The sequence below is a fragment of the Heterocephalus glaber genome, unplaced genomic scaffold, assembly GCF_053883595.1.
Source record: "Heterocephalus glaber isolate CG9 unplaced genomic scaffold, H.glaber_assembly_v1.0 deba00001452, whole genome shotgun sequence".
NCBI classification, from domain to species: Eukaryota; Metazoa; Chordata; class Mammalia; order Rodentia; family Bathyergidae; genus Heterocephalus; species Heterocephalus glaber.
Genome location: NW_028258302.1, coordinates 17915294 through 17936933, shown reverse-complemented (window position 1 = coordinate 17936933; position 21640 = coordinate 17915294). Strand labels below are relative to the sequence as shown.

The 21640-nt window shown below is 47.4% G+C and overlaps 1 protein-coding gene and 1 non-coding gene across 3 annotated transcripts; both read right to left on the bottom strand.

The window, feature by feature from the left end:
- Positions 1–320: 320 nt before the first annotated feature.
- On the bottom strand, positions 321–14179 carry Hmgcl (3-hydroxy-3-methylglutaryl-CoA lyase). 2 transcript variants are annotated; one of them, XM_004850573.4, is made up of 9 exons: positions 14037–14179; positions 11075–11158; positions 8922–9029; positions 8155–8250; positions 6596–6744; positions 5062–5125; positions 4041–4229; positions 2264–2389; positions 321–965 (listed from the first exon to the last, which is right to left on the bottom strand). In XM_004850573.4, the coding sequence occupies exons 1-9, from the start codon at positions 14094–14096 to the stop codon at positions 864–866; spliced, it is 978 nt and encodes a 325-aa protein (XP_004850630.1). In that variant the 5' UTR covers positions 14097–14179; the 3' UTR covers positions 321–863. The 2 variants fall into 2 exon arrangements, with proteins under 2 accessions (XP_004850630.1, XP_021118714.1); XM_021263055.2 differs by lacking the exon at positions 4041–4229.
- LOC147827254 (U6 spliceosomal RNA) lies at positions 7325–7430 on the bottom strand. The gene has a single exon (XR_015452841.1). It is a non-coding gene; the product is annotated as a U6 spliceosomal RNA (small nuclear RNA).
- Positions 14180–21640: the final 7461 nt, after the last annotated feature.

The window sequence follows — 21640 nt, the reverse complement described above, 5'->3', positions numbered from 1 at the left end:
AAGTCGAGACATACTGAGAAAACCCCTGCAGAGAAGCAATAAATGCACAAGTGCACAGGTCGCCCTGGGCCCACCCAAGCCAAGAGGGGAAGGGGCGCTGCTACCCTTGGAAGGGCAGAGGAGCTGGTGTTTTGGCCAGCCACCCATCGGGCAGCCAGTGCTACTGTTTTGCCGTCCTCGCACTGGGGTTCAGGTGGGGAAAGAGGGAAGAAATCCAGGGATAATAAACAAGTCCAAAGTTTATACTTTCCCCGCAGAGTGCAATGTTGCAGAGATTTTATTCCTCTGCTCTCATAAATACATAAATCTGCACAACTAGACACTGGAAAATTAAATCTTTAATTACATCAGCTGTTTTCAAAAATCATGTTGACTAGAGGTTTTCCATTGATGCTGGAGTTGACAGGTCGCACCCGAGAAGCCCAGCCCTTACCAGCAGACAGGAGATGGCCACTGGCAGTTTACAGCAACCTGCTCCACACCTTTTACCCTAAGAAGACAGTAATAGCCCCACGGGACGAACAGGGTGGGGCTGTACAGAGGTTAGCCAACTGGCAGGCTGAACCTAGAATGAGACTTAAGGATCATCCCAAACAGGTTCCCAAGTGCCACAGGCACTCAACTCGGGGTCACCGGGTCCACAGCGAAAGGAGATTTCCAGCCCCCAAGGCTGGACACTACCACTCAGGCCTGACAGGGCAGGCCTTCATCCTTGCCTCTTTCTGCCAGGACAGCCCTGTGTGCAGTGGGCTGAGAGGTGCCTGCTCCTTGTAATTTCATCTGGTTTCCATTTCCCCATCCAGGAATCATCCATGTCCACCCCTATTCCCACGTGATCCATAGGCTATAGACAAGCAAGGGGCTCAGAGTTTACAGCTAGCTTGTGCCACTTTGGAACTGGTTTTTCTGTTCAAGACTTGACAGATGAAGTCCCCAGCTTCCAGGAGCTTCTGGAGATTCACACCCTTGGAGAAACAAAGTAGAGGATTCAGTGAGTCAGGACATAGCCTCAACATCATGGAGATGTCATGATGTAACACTGAAGAAAGAAAGGTGACAACAAGCAGGCTCTTGTTCGTTTCTGACCATGGGACACCAGCTGCCTATGAGGTCGTGTCTGGCATCTGGAGTTATCTCTCTGACTCTCCCTTGCAAGTCTGTGATGCCACCACCAGGAGGGACCACAGGAACGGGGGACCTCCATGCCAGGGCCACAAAGACTTGGCCTGGTTGTCAAAAGTTGCATATTGAAGTAAGGACTGTGAGGCAGAAGGATAGGAATAAAAATACCAACTTGGAAGGCTAGGAAGATAAACTTTGTTCACAATAGCTCATATTTCCCAACACGTACTATGTGCTTGGCTCTATCCTTAGCATTCAACAGTTTCTGTTTTGTTGTTTTTTTGGTGCCGGGGACGGAACCAGGGTCTTGCACATACAAAGTATATGCTCCGCCTGAGCTACACCTGCAGCCATGTATTTTCTTACTTAATCCTCACCACAGTCTATGAGATTGGTGCTATTATTATTTCCATTTCTCAGGTTTTAGAGAAGTGAACTAATTTGACATCTCCAGGCATGGTGGTGTATACCCGTAATCCTAGCACTTGGGAGGCTGAGGCAGGGGAATCACCTCAACTTTGAGGCCAGCCTGGGCTATGCAGTGAATTTAAGGCCAGCCTTAACTGCATAGAGAGACCCTGTCTCAAAAAACTAAATTAATTCACTTGCCTTGCAAGTACAAGGACCCGAGTTCGATTCCCAGTACCAAAAAACTAAATCAAAACAAAACAAAACAAATAATGTCATACAAGCCATGAGGGGCAGAATTAGGTTCTAAACCCCATTTCACTGGATCTCAGAGCATAGATATTGTGTGGCTTCTATGCCACTACTAAGGATCCTTACAGACTGGCAGAGCCCTGGGCAGGGGGGGATGTCTAATTCTACCACCTTCATCTTACAGAGAACAAAACAAAGACCATGATCTTGGCCCCTTTCAGGGCTCTTTCCATAATCCCTGGGCCTCACAGAACTGTACCATGGACATCATTCTAAGCCCCTGGCCTTCTTGGGCCTATGTTTGTGACCTTGTTCAATCACACTCTGCTCCTTCAGGAACATAAGATAAACACCCATAATTCCCTGGCACCTCTGCTCTTAACCCATCACCCAACAACCCCAAACAGTGGATCAGCTTCTGAGCATTAGGCCAAGCCCTGGTCAGGTCAGGCTGTCACCACCAGGGGGCAGGCAGGCTTACCGTGTGAATCCCCAAACCAGTCAGCATGTAAACCAGGTCCTCGGTGGCCAGGTTCCCTGATGCCCCCTGTGCATAGGGGCAGCCTCCAAGTCCTGCCACTGAGGTGTCCACAACACTCACTCCCATCTGGAAACATAAAGACAGTGAAACATTGTTGCCGCTGGGGTCCAGCGCTGTCAGGCAAACCTATCTCCCTGTTGTTGCCTGATATTGTACACTTTGGGAGGCATTTTTCTTTGGCTTAAATCTGTGGAGTGAAAATCCCACTGGAAGATGGGGCTTCCCTGGCTTCCTGGAATGGTGTCTTTTTCCTTCATGGTTTCCCGTCAGGAGTATATTTTTTCCATTCTTTTTTAGACCCCTCCTCACCCTGATGATCTCAGCCTAAATTAAGCCACATCCTCAAAGAGGCCCCCTCCAGATCACTAATCCAAACCCACCAGTGAGACCTCAGACCTTTGTTATTTACTGATTCCCACACAGGCACCCCAGGCTGCTCTCATTCTGACCACGTGAGGGCCATGTGGCAGTCCCCAGGCTGGACTCTTCCCACTCTCCTAGATGACTGCTTCATTCTCCTTTCCTCCCACCTCCCCACCCCTTCCCCATCCTCTCAGCTGCTTCCTTAGTCACAGGGGAAACAGATGCAATCATCAGACCTCCCTGCCGCTCTACCCACGGCCTGTATGCCAGACTGCTCTGCCCCTCCCACTGCCTGAGGTGACGGTGAGCTCCTGGCCATGCCCATCTCCTCCACCACCCCCAGGCCCACCTTGACTGCTCCACTAGCTGTCCCCTTGGCTCCTGTGCTTGTCACACCCTCTGCTGCGTTATTCTTGCAAAAGCAGGCTGCGATCTGGCCATCTTTCACAACACCTTTTGGGGATGGCTCCAATCTCCCATTTCTTTGGCCCCATTCAAAGCAAAAAGCCTCAAAGGAGCAGTCCCTACTTCTAATCTCTGCCACTCTAACCCGAGCCCATTCTGAATGAGGTTTTCCCCCCACAACTCTTCCACTGCAGCAGCCCTAGCCAAGGTCACTGGTGACCTTCATGTAGCTATAAATATCCAAAGGTCAGGTCGCCATCTTCTGTCAGTGAGGACCAGGAGCGCACAGTGCCCTGGTTTTTCTCTGATACCTCTCACTTCCAGAGGCCTCAGCCCAGTCTTTTTGTTTTGTTCTTTTGTTTTTTGAGACAGGGTCTTGCTCTATAATTCTGGCTGGCCTTGAACTCGCTATGTACCCCAGGCTGGCCTCAAATTTGTGCCAATTCTCTTGCCTCAGCCTCCCGAGTGCCAGGATTACAGGTGTGTGCTATCACGCCTGGCTTTAGGTCCGATCTTTTCTGGCTCTTCCTCCCTCCCTGACTTCTAGAAGCTGCGAACTGGGTGTGCTGGTACACGTCCCTACCTGAAGGCCTCCATCCCCATCTCTTAATGCAGCTCTCCCCAGTCACCCTTCCTCATCCCCTTCCACTGCTCAACTTCTTCCTGTCCTTTGAGCCTTGAGCCTCGCTCAGGTCTCTTTTGCCAAATCTTCCCTGACCCTACAGGTGGGACAGGGCTCCCTCACCCTGTGCTTCCTCGCTTCCTAGCATCGCAGCAGGAGTGTGACCTAACTCCTTCGACTGTCCCCCCAACACAGGGGTGTGACAGGGTCACCACGTCTTTGTCCACTACTGCTGGCCTGGCCCTGGCACACTGACATCGGTGAGCAGACATGTGGAACTGAGCTGTCCCCGTGCCCTTGGGAGAGCGGGCATGTGCCTTTAGTCACCTGCAGAGCCATCAGGGTGTTGGCCAGGGCTTGGCCATAGGTATCATGGCAGTGCACAGCCAGCGTGGTCACAGGCACCTCACGCATGACAGCTGACAGCATGTCCTTCATGAGCCCTGGGGTGCCTACACCAATGGTGTCCCCCAGGGAGATCTCGTAGCAGCCCATGGTGTACAACTTCTTGGCGACCTAGGAAAGCAAACTGGCACATTGAGGAGGCCAGGTTCCCCCAGTGAGGGCCTAGAGTGCTCAGAAGTAGGGGTCCGTGGCCCAGCTGGTCCCCCACATGCCTGAGGCACTGGATTCCTCCTGGGCCTCAAGATCTTGACAATGCTAGTGGGAATGAAGAGCCTCCTCCCCCTGCAGAGCAGAGCTGGCCACTGCAGCAGGCCCTCAGACCCAGCCCCTGTGCTTTGCAAGTTCTTCACCACTGAGCCACACTCCTGGCCCCTCCGTCTTTCATTTACAATCTGCTATTTTTTTTTTCAGTTACTGGGGCTGAATCCAGGGCCTTCACACTAAGCTACATCCCCAGCCCCTTTTTTATTTTGAGACAGAATCTTGCTAAGTCACTAAGTTGCCCAGGCTGGCCTCAAAATTTTAGAGATCCTCCTGCCTCAGCCTCCAGAACGATGGGATTATAGGGATGTGGCACACTCACCTGACCCTGTGACCATTTATCTGGACACCACATAGTACTGGGGAACAAGTGGGCTTTGTAGGGGAACAAGTGTGGTCTGAAACCTGACTTAACCATTTGCAACCTGGATGGCCAGCTGTTTAGTTTGTTTCAACTGTAAAATGGAAAAATAACAAATTTGCAGAAGTTCTGAGGATGAAATGACATAAACTCCTGAAATGCTCAAACTCAATTCTAGTCCTGGGTTCTCCTTGGCATTAACAGATCAGAGGAAGACTGTTGCCCTCCCATTACTAGGAACCTTGGGGCTACTGGGCAAGGCCCTTCTGAAGATAACTCCTTCGAAGTGGGGACAGGCACACCCCACCCCACCACACACACCTCAGCTACTTTAGCCGGGGAGATCTTCCCTTCGTAGGGACATCCGAGCACACAGGAGACATACCTGCGGGAAGGGGAAGGAATGACATCAGCACCCTAGGCTCTTTGGCCAGCAAGGCTTCGTCAGGGGAGGGAGGAGTGGGGAGACCTCCAGGGGCCTGGGAGGAGCCAGAGAGGGCAGCGGGAGTGTGCACCTACATGGGAAAAGCAGACCCTCACGAGCAAGCCAGGCCAGTGCTCAGGAGGAGACAGTCACTGGATGGGGTGCCTTCTCTATACAGACCTCTCCACACACAACCATACTGGAAAGCAGGGCATGCTAGGCAGCAGAGAGACAGGGGCTTGAGCTTTCGGAAAGCACAGTTAGGGTGGAGGGGATTTAACAAGCAGCTAAATGTCACATTCAAGGACATGGGGGATTATGGGACCCCAGAGGAAGGGCACCAACTCTCGCTGAGGGACAGGGAAGGCTTCTCAGAGGAGCCAACACCCACAGTGGACCCACACAGGCATGATACAGACCAAACGGGTTCTGAGTCTATAAAGAGCAAGAGCAAAGGCCCAAGACAAGAGAGAGCAGGCAGGTGGTGAATGGAAAAAAATTCCAGGTAGACTAAAGAGTGATGTGCAGAAGTGAAGGTCAGAAAGGAGCTATAACAACAAAGTCGCAGTAAGTGCCAGGGACTGAATCATGCAAGGTCCTGTAAACCACATTAAAACAACTGAACTCAGCTGAGGATGTAGCTCAGCAGTAGAGCGCACACTTAGCATGCACAAACATTGGGTTTGATCCCCAGCGTGGAAAAGGAAAAAAGTCTGAGCTGGGAATGGCAGTGCATGCCTGTAATCCCAGCCCTCAGGAGGCTGAAGCAAGAGGACTCCTGTGAGTTCAAGGCTAGCCTTCCAGATCCTATCTCAAAAAACCAAAAACAACCCTCTCCCCAAATAAAAAGCAAAAAAGGGGCTGGGAACATAGTTCAATGAGAAGACCCTGGGTTTAATCCCTACTACTACAAGGAAAAAAGAAGTCTGAACTTGGCCATCCACTGAAGGATTTTTAATCAGGAGTGACAGATGTGTACTTCTGAAGAGCACTCAGGTTTCGATGTGGCCGATGTGTGACCTGACAGGAGGTCGCGCTCCCTGACCTCACTCCCGGCACTGGAAGGTGTCAGGTAGAGTCAGCCCCTCCTTCCTGGGCTAAATTGAAGTTTCAGTCAGACATTTCACATCCAATACCTGGAGGCGGGGCTGCTGTGGACTTAAGCCTCAGCGCTCAGGGACGTGTGATGAGCTGGTAGAGACGCCAGGACTAAACTCACCTCCACCTCAGGCCCTGTCCTGCTGGATGCCACTGGTGCACTGACTGAATTTTGGGGTGAGCAAAGCATCTGCTAGGAGGCGTTGACCGAATTTCCCTGGGGTGTGGCACCTGGGCTGCCCCAGCAGGACAAAGAACTTGTGGTGGGGAGGACAGCTAGGATCAGAGCTGAGCCCCTCCAGGAGGGCACCGATGCAGTGTGGCCTGACTCACCCTCGCACAGGAATCCCGGTGGCCTTTGCAGCCTGCAGAACCCCACCCATGTGCTGGAAGCTCTCCTCTATGGAGCAGTTGATGTTCTTCTTGGAGAACAGCTCTGAGGCAGCTCCGAAGACGCTCACTTCCTTGGCGCCAGCAGCCACCTGCCAACACCCAGGGAGTTCCCTCAGCACCTTTCAAGGGTCACTGACACTGTGGGAAATGTCAGGGAACGTTAAGGGCTGGGCTGTGTCCCCTTATGAAGATGTGTTGAAGTCCTAAGCCCCAAGCCATCACAATATGACTTTGTTTGGAAACATGGTCATTCCAATGTAATTAGGAAAGAGGAGGCCACACCAGAAGAGGGTGGGCTCCTTATCCTGTATGTTTTCATTTCTGTTTTTTTGGTACCGGAGATTGAACTCAGAACTTTGTGCTTTCAAGGCAGGCAGTGGAACCACTGAGCTAAATCCCTGGCCCTCCTTATCCAGTATGGCAGGTGACCTTAAGAGAAGATGGCTGTGTGATGCCACAAAGACAGAAGAGAAGCCCACGTGAGACAAGGCAGTCCCTGGGGTGATTCATCGACCAGCCAAGCACACCAGAAGAGGCAGGGGGCTGCTCCCTGAGCCCTCAGAAGGAACCAATCCTACTGATATCTTGATTCTGGGCTTCTGGCCTCCAGAATGTGAAAGAATAAAAACATTCTTGTTTTATTTTTGTTTTGTTTTTTGTGGTCTCCAAAAAAATATGGAATACTTCACAAATTTTTGTGTCAACCTTGCACAGGGGCCATGCTAATCTTCTCTGTATCATTCCAGTTTTGGTACATGTGCTACGGAACAAGCACCATTCTTGCTGTTTTAAGCCACCCAGTTTGTAGTACTTTGTCACAGCAGATCTAGGAAGTATACAGTGAGCTCTATCTCAGAATAAACCAAGGCGGGGGGTATAGCTCAGTTATTAGGGTACTTGCCTAGCAAGGTGAGGCCCCAGGTTCCATCCCTGGAACCCCAAGGGAGGGAAGAAATGCCAAAAATACAACTTTGACATCTCCCAAGGGAATCACCAATGCCGCCAGCCCCATCACCACCCTGCAAGCCCCTCTTGAAAGGAGTCTTTTGCCCAAAGAGAGAATCAACACCTACTAGGGACACTGTCTGTTGTCTAAAATGATGGTAAGTTGGCAGATGTCAGCAACTACTGCTGAAATTCTCAGGAGAACCTGGTTACCTTTCTTTGAAGAAGTGGGTAATAATAAGAGCTAGCATTTACTCAGCACTTATGCCCAGCTCTTGCTAAGCAAACCACGAGTAATCTATTTTCTGAAATCCTCTTAACATTGGGTACTATCATTCGTCCTACTTTATATGCAGAACTGAGGCTCGGAGAGGTTAAGCAACTTGTCAGGCTCATGAAGCAGTGAGTGAAAGGGCCAGGACTACCCCCAGGTCTGATGGTGCTGGTGACCACCACAGACAGGATGTTCAGATGGACATCCCAGGATAAGGGACCATGGGGACTAACACCATCCATCTCACCCCAGGAGCCCCACCAACAAGCTGTCTTCTTACCGCTGCCTCGAAGCCTTTCATGTTTGGGACCAGGACCGGGTAGTTGATGCCAGGAAACTTCCGAATGCCCTTTAAGACTTCGGTGTGGTCAGCCATCTAGGAACCAAAGAACAGTCATCACCAAAGCAGGCAGAGAGCCCAAAGTTAGCGAAAGCCTTTTCCCCACAGTATCTGTTCTCCAGGCCATGTGGACAGTAAGTCTTCTGCAGGGCTGAGTTTCCCATCATGTTTACTGCTGTGTGGCTGGAGGCCCTTGGGTTTAAGTGTCATCCCTGATTTCTCCTTATGGCCAATACTACCGGTTTCGAGTAAGTAGCACCAGAGGTAATACCACCACTTGCCATTTACCAAGAACATTCTCCAGCCAGGCACTGCTTCACTCTTCATTATCTAATGCTCATTTCGTACTAGGATCTTTCTTCTCCAATTGCCCAGCTCGGTGAAGCAGGATGTCTTTTACTACACAGGCATGGAGATTCTAGATTTTTAAAACTGGAAGAGACCTGCCAGGCCACCTGCAACTGGAAAGGCCAAGGTCACCGCAAGCTGGGCACAGCCCAGACTGAAACCAACCCCTCCACCCCCCGCCCTGCCAAGCCACATCCTTTCGGTGCACAGTGCTGGGAGCACAGTGCTGGGAATCGCCTGAGACTTCTCAAAGCCAAGGCCATGGGAACCTATGCTCCCAACATCAGCTGAATTCAAGAGACAACACAAAACTTCCCACCCTCTCATCTGGGAAAGGCTTCTTCCTGACTGGGGCTCACCTGGGGAACCCACTTGGGAGACACAAAGCTGGTGGCTTCTATAACAGGAAGTCCTGCTTCCGAAAGCATGTCTATTAGCTTGATTTTCACTGGAGTAGGAACAACATTCTACAGTGGAGAGAGAAACACCAGACAAGGCAGGTCAGCACACAGCACCTTTTGATTCCTAGCTTTTGCTGTAGCCAGCACCTCAACATCTTGACTTTCAAATGCTAACATAAATTCACACGGTATCCTGCCAATGGTGATGGTGGGGTACAAGCACTGTCTTCCAAGTTCCATAGATAGTGCATCACAGTGGCCACAGCGTCTCATCTGAAAAGGAGTTAATATCTACATGGAAATAGTATTTTTCTACCATCCAGACTTTTCCTTAACTGTAAGAGTGCTAAGTTATGGCCCCATCATAAACCAATTGAGACCAGTGTACACAGTCTGGAAGGGGACAGATGACTCACACTCTCCGGGTCCTTTAGGATGGAGCCCCACAGTACCACACCCTTCCTTTTCCGGCTCCCAACTGCACAGGACTTTTTGCTCATGTGCTCTGCCTGACGCTCCCTTCTCTCCTCCCACCCCCACTCCTAGTCACTTACCAGATTTTACGATTCCTCTCTCCAAATCTAAGCCATTATCTCACAGATGTATGCCACGGTCTCACTCTACCAAATCATCCTACACAGGAACCTTCCAAAACCACAGCCTCCACTGTCTCATTTTCTTGTTTAAAAGCCTTCTGGGCCAGGTATGGTGGCACCCTCCTGTAATCCCAGCATTTGGGAGGCTGAGGCAGGAGGATCACTGTGAGTTTGAGGTCAGCCTGGGCTACATACTGAATTCAAGGCCAGACTGAACTACATAGTGAGAACCATCTCAAACAAACAAACAAACAAGCCTTCTGTAGCTCCTTAGTACCAAATATTAAGCCAAAATTCTCAGAACTCTAGGTTCTTCTCACCAGCCCTCCCATCTGCCCCCTCCAATTTCTCTCTTGCTGATTTAACTTAATCCACTCACAAATAATGGTTTTTGGTTTTGTTTTGAGATGGGACCTTGTTGTGTTGCCCAGGCTGGTTTTAAACTCACAGGCTCAAATTATCCTCTCAAGAAGCTCACAAGAGATGCTGTTTGTTTGTTTAACACTTTTGTTTTGCTTTTGGTGGTACTGGGGATTGAACCCAGGGGCTTTCCACTGAGCTGTACTCCAGGCCCTGTTTTTTAAAATTTTTATTTTGAGACAGAGTCTCACAAGTCACTAAGTTGTCCAGGCTGGGCTTGAACTTAGAAACCTGATGCCTCAGCCTCCCGGGTAGTGGAATCACAGGAATGTGTCACCAGGCCCAGCTACAAATTATTTCCAAAAGCCTTGTATTCAGGCATGATGTTAGATGCTGAGGATACAGCAGTACCATAACAAACTGGATTCTGCCATCATGGAGCCTCCAGACTACTGCCTCCAAAAAGTATTCACAATTAAAACCAAGCTGGTCATGCTTTTTTTTTAAAAGGAGAAAAAAGCTTTGGATTAATTAATTAATTTTCAGGACAGGGTCTAAGTGTGTAGTCCAGGGGGCCTCGAACTCCCAATGATCTTCCTGCCTCAGTCAACCAAGTGCTGGGATTACAGGCATGGGCCACCACACCTGGCTCAAAAAAGCTTTTCTTATTAAAAAAAAATACATGATTCTTTCTGAAAAATATGCCAAAGAAAAACTGCCCTTAGAACTCCCCAGAAATAACAGTATTAACATCTTAGTAACTTTCTACAGACAATTTGTTAGTTGCTAGCCATGTATGGTTATTTAAACTTAAATTGATTAAAATTATACACAAATAAAAGTTTGGTTCCTTGATCACACAAGAAACTGAAACTTTCACAGAAAGTTCTATAGGACTGCACTGTTTTACACTGTTTTCCAGGTAAATGTTTCCACACATATAAGCTTTTTTGTTTCTTAAGCTAAAGTGTAAAACTGAATACAGGTGTTTTTACAAGCTTGAGTTACTCAATATATTCTTACATTAACAGTTTCATAATATCCCATTTTTTTAAAAGCCTCCAGTGTATATGACCCAATTTCCCCGCCATATGAAATACTAAAGCAGATGTGTGTGACATTTTTATTTTTTGGATGGCTGATTTCCATCTTTACCTTTTCATTTTGTAGACCATCTCGGGGACCAACTTCCACAATTTTCACCCGCTTTGGGAAAGTGTCCATAGATGAGGTGCTGACCTTTGGTTTAAAAGGGGAAACAAAAAGGGAAAGGAATTTTCACCATTTACCACAGGAACCACTCTGACAGGATGCATCCTAATTCACTGGTACTGAGACAAGAGGCACTATTTCTTAGTAATTTGCGTGCAGTCTCTCTTAGGATCAAAAAACAGACTGCATTGTGGAATAGGAATGAGCAAGACTCACACTCTGAGGACAGGCTCTCCCCTGAGGTCCAGACCCACTTTCGGCTGTCCATCTGACGCTATCTGTACCTCTCAACAGTCCCCAAGAGAACTCTAATTTCTCCTAAAGCTTGTCTGACTTCACCCTTCCCATCTCTATAAAAGGTGTCCCATGTGCTCATCCTGTTGTTTAAGCCGGAACCTGACTTGACTCCCCCTTCCCACTTGCTGTGGCCTAAAGGCTCTGCATGGTTTGGCTCCAGCTGACCCAGGAAACTCAACCCAGTCAGTGGTCGCTGTGATCCAGCCCCACCTTTCTCTCCCACAGCAGGGCTGCCCTCTGTTCTGCTCTTGTCTTCCTCGAACCCTTCAGTCACAGAGGCCTCCTCTGATCAGTCTGGATGGCTGTTGATCCCCTAAACTCCACTATTTTCTGCTTCAGGACTACAGTTATTTCCTTTGGACCACTGCGAATATGCCTACTCGAGGTTTCCTGCAGCAGCACGGAAGCTCTGTTGAGGGACCTTGTCTGCCTCAACCTCCGCTTCATCCTGACTGTTTGGCACTGTGCCTGGCACAAGGGAGGTGCTCATTAAAGTTACTGAAACCACAAACTACGCATGGCTGTCCCAGAGGAGGGCAGTTACTGAGTGTAGGAACAGTAGTGAGCTCTGGACCCTGCAGCATGCTTGGGGATACATAGGAAAGCTCTGTTCTAATCCTAGGCTGATAACAAGAGGGAGAATGAGTCTGAGAGGACATGATCCCCCCAGCTGCTGAGGGACATTAAAAACAAACAAACAAAAAAAGCTTCAAGTCTCCCTTATACAAAGTTAGCCCCATATCTAGCCCTCCCCGCCAAGTAACACAGGGTATCACTGGGCTTCTTTTCCCTCTTTTCCAGTACCCTTCTTAATATAACTCTTCAAATCAACTTCATTTCACCAGATTTCATCTGGATAAACATCTGAAATGGGGCAAGGGAGGAAATATGCTATATACTCTGCCAAGGATCCCAAACTCCCCAGACCTGTAAGGAAGGAAATACACTCTGCTACGAGCCAGCTGAAACTTGACAACTCACCTAAGTGGCCCTGGTTCTAGCCAGCAAAGTTTCCTCCAGACTAAGGTGAGAAGCCACTGAACTGCATGAAGCCAGTAGACTGAGCAGGAAAGTCCCTGCAGCTTGAATGTCCCTCCAATGGAGATGTTCGTCTCTTCTGGTCTATTACCCTAAAAGTATTCCAGTGGAACTTCGGTTTCAAGAGGCAGACCCTCTTTTATGAACTGCCGCATTTCCAAGATTCTACTATGTAATAGATTTCAATAGATAATTTAATTTTGTTGAAAGAACACAAAACCTGCTTCCAAATTTCTTTTGGAGAACAGGATAAACTCAATTCCACTTCCTTGCCCATAACAAATCTTTATATAACAACAAATCACATTTATTGAGTGCTTACTATTTAGCAAGGACTTATAAGGACATATTAACCCATCTCATCCTCTCAGCAGCTTAGATAGGACTATCATAATCTCCATTTAGCTGGGAGAAATGTGAGGCACAGAGATGAACTCTTCCAAGGTACATGGCTAGCTAGTCACTGAGGAACATCAGAGACTGGCAGTGTGGCTCAAGAATGCATGCTCCTAACCCCTAGGCCATCGCTGTTGCCTCTTTACAGGGCAGGCCAGTCTTCTCCTCTGGCCAGTCTTCTGAACCACTGAGCTAAATCCCTGGCCCACCTTATTTAATTTTCTTAACTTCCCAGGCTGGAGTTGCCATTTTCATTTTACACATGTGCAACTGATGGAGGTGTGCAGCCTAAAAACATTAAAGTGTCTTTCTGAGAGGAACCCACTGCCAGGAGAGTGTAATTTTTCCCACCGTTGATATAACTCCTTTCAAACTCTAAGGTAAAAATACCACCGACTGATCGTTTATTAAGTGCCAGAATAATGCCAAACGCTTGATCTACATTTTCTCTAATCTCCAAAATGACCGTATGGTAATATCCATTACACAGATGAGAAAACCGAGGCTTCCGAAGAGTAAAAAATCTATGTCACCGAGAACAGAAAGCAACAATACCACACCGGCACACGCTTTAATCAATACAATTTATTTAACCCTTTACACAGCTGGCTCTGCTACACCTTCCCTGCACTCACTGAGCAAAGAGAGGACAAAACATCAGGATCGAACAAACTCAAAGTGCAATCTGAAAAAAAAAAAAAAATAAGTGTAATCTGAGGGGAATCACAGCCTGGCTCCAAGCCATCCAGATTCTCCCACAAGAGGCCCTAAAACGACAGAAGCTGGAAATGAAGGCAGAAAGAGGGTGACCTTGCTTTCCATACGGAACTGGAAGGGTGTTCGTGTTTTTCACTAACGAAGCATTTGGAGAGGTCTGAGGCTCAGTAAGAGGAAGAAAGGAGCCAGGGCGACGGGGAAGAGCCTTGGACAGAGAATCAGGACGTCCAGGACGTCGTCCCAGGTCTCTAAGATCCGAACAGATCGCTTCGCCTCAGCGAGCCTCAGTTTCCCCACACTACCAAGGGATCTGAGTCAGGGCGGGTCCAAAACTTCAATACCCTCCCAGTTCTGGCCAGAAAGTGGCCGGCCTCGCCTCTCAGGAAGCAACAGCCACCGGCCAAGCCCCCGAACCAAACCGTCACGGAGCCTGTGGGGCCGCCGCCGGGGCACTTACAGCCCGGAGGGACGCCAAGCCCACCAGCCGTCGCGGCACCAAATTCCTGACGCTCGCCATCTTGGACCAGCTTCCTCCGCGGCCGCCTGTCCCGGACCAAGTGACCTGCAGTGGGCGTGGCCCCGACTTGGGCGGAGCCTTGGGCGTGACGTCAGATGTCCTGCGCCGCGCTCCTAGAGCTCATGCTGCTTCTATTTTTCTATTTCAATATTTATTTTTTATTAGTACATGTTTGTAGTCCATAACCAAGATAAGGTAACTGTATACATCCATCCAAATGGCTGAAATTAAAAAGCAAGAGAAGCCAGGGGTGGCGGCGCAAACCTGTAATCCCAGCATTTGGGAGGCTGAGGCAGGAGGATCACAGCGAGTTCGAGGCCAGCCTGGGCTATATAGTGAGTTCCAGGCCAGGCAGAACTACATAGTGAGGCTGTGTCTCAAAAAAGACGCCCCAAACCAAAAACAAACAAAAGAATGACTATGTTAAAAAAGACAATAACAGCTGGGGATTTAGCTCAGTGGTTCTGCTGCCTGCCTCGCAAGCACAAGGTCCAGAGTTCGATCCGTGGTACAAAAAAAAAAGGCACTCATGCACAGTTGGTGAGAATGCAAATTAGTACATTGTTTATAGAAAGTAGTGTGGAAATTTCTAAGAAAATTAAAAATAGAGCTACCGCATGACCAAGCAATTTACCACTCTATCTATTAATCTCCAGAGAAAGTGATATTGGCATGTTGAAGGGAAATCTGGATTTCCATCCTCATAGAAACATTAATCAGAATAAACAGGACATGGAATCAAACTAAGTGTCCACCATTTGGTGAACAGGTAAAGATAATGTCTTCTCTTATACAATGGCATACTATTTAGTGTTTTAGGAGAAAATCGTGTCATTTATGACAAAATGGATAAACCTAGAGGATTTTTTTTTCCAGTACCGAACTCAGGACCTTGTGCTTGCTAGGCAGGCACGGTGCCACTGAGCTATATCCCCAGCCCTGCTGCCCCCCAGGACATTTTGTTCAGTGCAGCAAACCAGGTACAGAAAGACAAATACCATATGTCCTCACTGATATGTGAGGAAAACAGTGCAAATGGAGAGTAGAATGCTTGTTACCAGGGACTGGCTAAGGGTAGGGGTGTGCATATCTAATCCTTTCTTCCAGCCTGCTTCATGTAGAACCTGATTTAACAAAAGGGCATATTTATAATTTCATGTATACGGAGTTTTAAAGCTGTCAAAATTATACTACCAAAAGGCTGTAGTGACCACTACTGGATGGTGTTAGCAGAAAAACAAGTACACACATCGGTGGAACAGAAGAGAGCCTACGAGTAAACCCACATATCTCTAGCCAACTGATTTTTTGTTTGTTTTTTGGTTTTTTTGGTGCCAGGGATTGAACTCAGGACCCCAAGCTTTCAAAGAAGGTGGTAGAACCACTGAGCTAAATCCCTGGCCCCAAAGAAGTACTTCCTTGAGATTCTGAACTTTTTTTTTTTTTTGGTACCAGGGATCGAACTCAGGACCTTCCGTTTGGGAGGCAGGCAGTGGAACCACTGAGCTAAATCCCTGGCCTGGCAACTGATTTTTGATAATAGTGATAAGGACATACACTGGAGAAATAACAATTTCAATACATCGTTCTGGGGAAATTGGAAATCTGTCAAAGTTCACTAGAGTAACAGAACATAGATATGTATTTACAAGGTAGGGTTACAATGCCGCCTGCAGAGTCAGGTTTGAAGACTGCAAACTGGTGTCTGTGCTGGAGATCTGAAAGATCCAGTCTTGAGTCAAAGGCCTGGAGTCCTTATCAGGAAGCCCAAGAGTCTGTGCTGGAAGTCAGGAGCCAGACGTCCACGGTGAAGGCCAAGACCAGAGCTCCTCTGGAGAAACAGAAGGCACTTGCTGCTTTCAGGGAGCCTTGGGGAGAACTTGGATGGCTTGGGGCCAGGCTAGGATCCCCTTGGGTTTGTACTTGGAGCCTGTTCCCTCCAGATGTTTTTCATGGCTCCCATTCGCAGTGAGAAAAGGGAAGGTGTAGCAGTGCCAGCCTGGTTAGATACATTGTTTCCATTAAAGCTCAAGTTACAGTGTGCCAATGGTCTTGCTGCTTTTGAGGCTCAGTGACACAGATTTTTTCTCTCTGGAAACCTCAAGTTTTCTTCCTTCCTTCTGGCCAATTCTTTTTTTTTTTTTTTTTTGTACCAGGGATTGAACTCGGGTCCTTGAGCTTGCAAGGCAGGCGGTGGAACCACTGAGCTAAATCCCTGGCCCCCTGCCAATTCTTTATTAAGTAGTTTTCTGAGTGACAGTTATGTGTCAGGCCAAGTGAGGTGCTAGGAATGTAAAGATGATCAGAAGTTGGGCCGGGATTTAGCTCAGTGTTGCTGCTGCCTGCCTCGAAAGCACAAGGTCCTGAGTTCGATCCCCAGTACCAAAAAACAAAAAAAAAGTTAACCAAAATGCCTGGCTTCATGGATATCATAGGGAAGTGTACAGAGACAGAAAGCAGTGGCACAAATAGTTGTACAATTCTAACTTTTGAGATAAGAAGCATTACTATGTGACTCACACTGTTTGAGTCCATTTGTGTATTAATTTACTTGTTACTTGTATGATCTTCAGGATTCAAAAGCAGGCAGTCAGCTCCAGAGAGGGAAACACACTTTGATGGATGCTTGAAGAATGAGTGAGATCCAGGGACCAGGGATTTAGCTCAATGGTTCCGCTGCCTGCCTTGCAAGCACAAGGACCCGAGTTCGATCCCTGGTACCAAAAAAAAAAAAATTAATCCAATGAGTGAGATCCATCCAGGTGAAGAGAATATAGGCAAAGCTTTCCACACAGAGGGCTGAACATACACAGTGGCTGGAAGCAAAGAAATTGAATGCTTAGAGCAGTGTTTTCCAATCTTCATGTTGTGTCCCACTAATTGGTTGTAATATCAATCTAATGGGTACTGATTTTTTTTTTTTTTTGAGACAAGGTTTCCTTATGCAGTTCAAGCTGGCCTTAAATTCACAGTGATCCTTCTGCCTCAGCCTCTCCCGAGTGCTGGGATTACAGGCCTGCACCACCTAATTTTTTTAAAAAAGCAAATAGAATAAACTGGGCTGGAGGTGCAGGCCTGTAATCCCAGCACCCTGGGAGGCTGAGGCAGGAGGGTTGAAAGTTTGAGCCTAGTCTGGGCAATTTAGTAAGACCCTGTCTCAAAAAAAAAAGGGAGGGTAGGATTGGGAGGAATTCCTGGGGATGTAGCTCAGTGAGAAGGCTCTGGGTTTCATCCCTAGTACCACACACACACACAACTCAAACAAGTTACAATGCAAAATAATAAATTTCACTGGGGATGGTCGACAAAGAAAAAGAAAACATCTCACAGTGGGCTGCAAATAGAAATGTTTGAAAAATGTTATTTTTCCTTCTTTTTGCAGCACTAGGGATTGAACCCAGAGTGTTAGAGCATATTAGTAAAGTGCTCTACCTTTATGTCCTCTGTGGTTTTGGAAAGATGAAAAGAAGACCAGAATGGCTAGAGAGTAGGGAGGGACCAGAAAGGGGACTTTCTAAGATCGGTGAGGTTTCTGGAATCCCATCATAGGGCTTTGGAGAACAGCTATCCTCATGGGAATACTTTTGAGGGGTAGAAAGCAGGAAGAACCGATCAAGTTTGCATTTTGTAAGTAGTCGCTATGGCTACTGTCCTAGTGTCCTGGTGTGTCCGCTACTGTTGGTATTAAGGGGGGTTTAGGGCAGAGGAGGCACCATCCTGCTTTCAAGGGACTCAGATTTTTTTCCAGTGTGAGGATGGAACCCAGGGCCTCACACACAGTCGGCAAACTCTTTCCCACTGAACTACATACTCAGCCCCAGGGGCTCAGGTTTTGTTCAGGGAGAGAACAAGACACGAGTATCTTTAGCAGCACTGGAAATTTCCTCTATCATAACCCTTAGAGCACTACTCACAGAGTTCAAAACCTGCAGCTAGCTCATTAAGTTCAGCCCAAAGATACAAGTATGATGTTTAAAACAATTTGACTTTCAAGACTTGTACACTAAGCCAGGCATGGTGACACATGTCATAATCCTAGCACTTGGGAGGCTGAGGCAGGAGGATCACAAATTTTAGCCCAACCTGGGCAATGCAGTGACTCAGTGTGGGGATGTAGCTCAGTCCAAAGGCCCTGGGTTCAACTCCCAGTACTGGGGAAAAAAAGTTGAATAAGAGTTATAAGATCCAGGAATTTCACTTTAGGTATATACCCCAAAGAATCACCAATGTTCATATCAACATTATTCATGATAGCCAAAAGGTGGCGGGCCAGGGATTTAGCTCAGTGGTTCCACCGCCTGCAATGCAAGCGCAAGGTCCTGAGTTCCATCACCAGTACCAAAAAAAAACCAAAAAAAAAAAACGTGGAAACAACCCACATGCCATTGTCACATAAATGGGCATATACGTAAAATAGAATATACATAAACAAAATGTGGTATATGCATAAAATAGAATATGATTTACCCTTAAAAGAAGTAGAATTCTGATCCATGTTACAACATGGATAAGCCTTAAAAATATCATGCTAGCAGGCATAGTGGCACATACCTGTAATCCTAGAACTTGGGAGGCTGAGGCAGGAGTTCGGGGCCAGCCTGGACTACATAGTTCGACCCTATCTCAGGAAACAATAAAACAGCAAAACAATAACAACTCATGCTAAACCAGACACGAAAGGACAAATGTCATGATTGTTTATATGGGTGTGATTGGTTAAGTTTGTGTGTCAATTTGATCATGTTACAGGAAGCCCAAATATTTGGCTAAACATTGCTTCTGGGTGTGTCTATAAGGTATTTCTGGACAATACTAGCATTTGAGTCAATAGAGTAAAGCAATTACCATCCTCTTCAGTGTCAGTGGGCATCATGCCATTCTCTGAGTGTCTGAATCAGACAAAAAGGTGGAGGAAAGAGGAATTCTCTGTTTGGCTGCTTCATCTGGCTTCCTAGGCCATCCAGCTTTATCTGAAGGGCACCCTGGACTTTCCTAAGTCTTTAGCTTGTTGACAGCAAATCCTGGGATTTGTCTATCTCCATAATTGGTGGTCATTGTTACTATTGGTGCATCTCCTATTGGTTCTGTTTTTCTGGAGAACTTTAATACAAGGAGGTACCAAGAATAGTCAAATTCACAAAGAAAGTAGAGAGCTGGGTGTGGTGGTACATACTTGTAATCTCAGCTATCTGGGAGGCTGAGGCAGGAGGATTGCAAGTTCAAGGCCAGCCTGAGCAGCATAAAGAGAACTTGTCTCAAAATAAAGAGGGTTGGGAATGTAGCTCTGTGGTAGAGCACTTGCCTAGCATGTGCAATGCTCTGGATTTAATCTTGTGTGTGTGTGTGTGTGTGTGTGTGTGTGTGTGTGTGTGTGTGTGTGTGTAGTGGGGTTGAATAGTAGCATTCAGGGGCTTGGGAAGGGAGAAATGGGGGGCTATTGTTTCTCAGTGTTTTAATTTGGAATGACAAAGAAGTTCCAAGGATGCACCATGGAGATGGTCACATAGCAATGTGCATGTACCTAATGGTACTGAACTGTACACTCAAAAAGAGTAAAATGGTGACTTTTATGTTACGTATATTTCACACTTTAAAACAAGGGGGCTGGGAGTTAGCTCAGTGGTGCTGCTGCCTGCCTCGCAAGCGCAAGGTCCCAAGTTCGATCCCCGGTACCACACACACACAAAAAAAGCTAGGGATTTAGCTCAGTGCTTCTGCCACCTGCTTTGCAAGCGCAAGGACCCAAGTTCAATCCCCGGTACCAAAAAAAAACCAAACCAAAACGACAACAACAAAAGTACACACACACAGAAATGGTGTAGGCAAAGCATCCCAATGGCCAGTTTCCCAATTCCTACCACTCTGTCATTTGGCCCTTAAATTCACTTGTTGGTAAATTCTACAACAATGAATAACATGGGCCAGGGATGTAGCTCAGTGGTGCCTGTCTGGCAAGGGCAAGGTCCTAAGTTCAATCCCCGGTACCAAGAAAAAAAAAGTGAATAACATATGCACGTAGCTCTGAGTGAATCCCTCAGGAAAGGCCAGATACTTTATCTGGCTGTTCACTGTGGAGTCCCAATACTGAAACTGAGGGAAAGCCTAGATAAATCCTTTAGTTCACTTGCTTTTAGCTGACTTTAACAATCACTAATTTTGGAGGTCATCCCCTGAGCAGTAGAGTGGACCCTCAAGTTATGACCTGCCTGACATCTGAATATCTAGGGTTAATTAGGTTAATGGAAGATTCATCTGTCTCTTGTCTATAGCATGTACCCAGGTACACATCCAGACTTCAGCTGCATTGACTTACAACCAACTTGAGTTACAACCAGCCCTCAGGAAATAATCAAACTTGTAAGTCAAGGGTCCACTGTATATGGTTAGTCTCCCACTAGCTTTGCTGTAGGTGACGCCCATTGGTAGGTCATAGTGATAATGGTGGCTGGCCTAGCTTCTCAGGGACTTGAAGGCCGCTTTTGCTGAAGGCACTGACTCTCACTTGGATCTGCTGAAGTGTCCAATGGGTGATATTTTGTCAGGAGCCCAAAACCTCACCCTCAGCTCATGCTAATCCTGCTGTTTTCTTTATTCTTATCATTTTTGGTACTGGGGATCAAACTCAGGACCTTGTGCTTATCAGGCAGGTTTGGTGCCACTGAGCTACGTTCCTGGCCCTAACACTTCCGTTTTCTGAATTCATGTCTCAGGAAGCACCCAGTTTGGGCACACACAGACCAATGATTACTGCACTTTCAATCACTTAACCCCCAGCCTTAAATCACCCCATTACCAACCCCAAGTCTGTTTACCTGTCACTTGAACAGGTCCAGCAACTCTAGGACAAGTTGTTGGGGCAAAGAAAAAAGATGAATGGGAAAGTCGGCAAACCAAGGAGATGCCCAGGGTAATTTAAACACAGCCTCAAGCATCTTTTACCCTTAGGTGAAGGGAAAGAAGATGGGTTTGGGGTAAGAAAGGACAACTGGAGACTTCTGGGTACCTCCTGGGTGACCTGACATTGCATATGGATCAATCATGTGGATCAATCACAAGGTCACAGTGTCCTGGAAATAGCTCGGTTACACTTAGCATGGGGACTTCAGTCTTGAGGGGGAGGAGAGAGATTAGGTGGCTTTAGAGCAAACCAGTCTTATACTACCAGTCCTGGAAAAACAGTCCTTAAATGACTAAGACATGTACATACAGCTGAGCAGAAATCTGACCCAAAGGTCAAGGGAGAGAGGAAGCAGATCCAATAGAAAGCAGAGTTTGGTCCAGTGGCCCATGCCTGTAAGCCCAGTACTCTGGGAGGCAAGGCAGGATTTCAAGTTCAAGCCCAGCCTGGGGAATTCAATGATTTACCAAGACCCTGTCTCAAAGTAAAATATAAGGGCTGGATGTGGTGACACATGCCTGCAACCCAGCACTCTGGAAGGCTGAGGCAAGAGGGTTGCAAGTTCAAGACCTACCAGGGCTGGGCATTTAGCTCAGTGGTGCCGTTGCCTGCCTGCCAAGTGCAAGGTCCCGAGTTCCATCCCAGG

Coding starts and splice junctions, on each gene's coding strand:
- Hmgcl (XM_004850573.4), bottom strand. CDS start 14,096: ATGGCGAGCGTCAGGAATTTGGTGCCGCGACGGCTGGTGGGCTTGGCG. Junction 9,030..11,074: donor ATGGTCTACAAAATGAAAAG/GTAAAGATGGAA, acceptor TCTCCACTGTAG/AATGTTGTTCCTACTCCAGT. Junction 6,745..8,154: donor TGAAAGGCTTCGAGGCAGCG/GTAAGAAGACAG, acceptor GGGTGTTGGCAG/GTGGCTGCTGGCGCCAAGGA.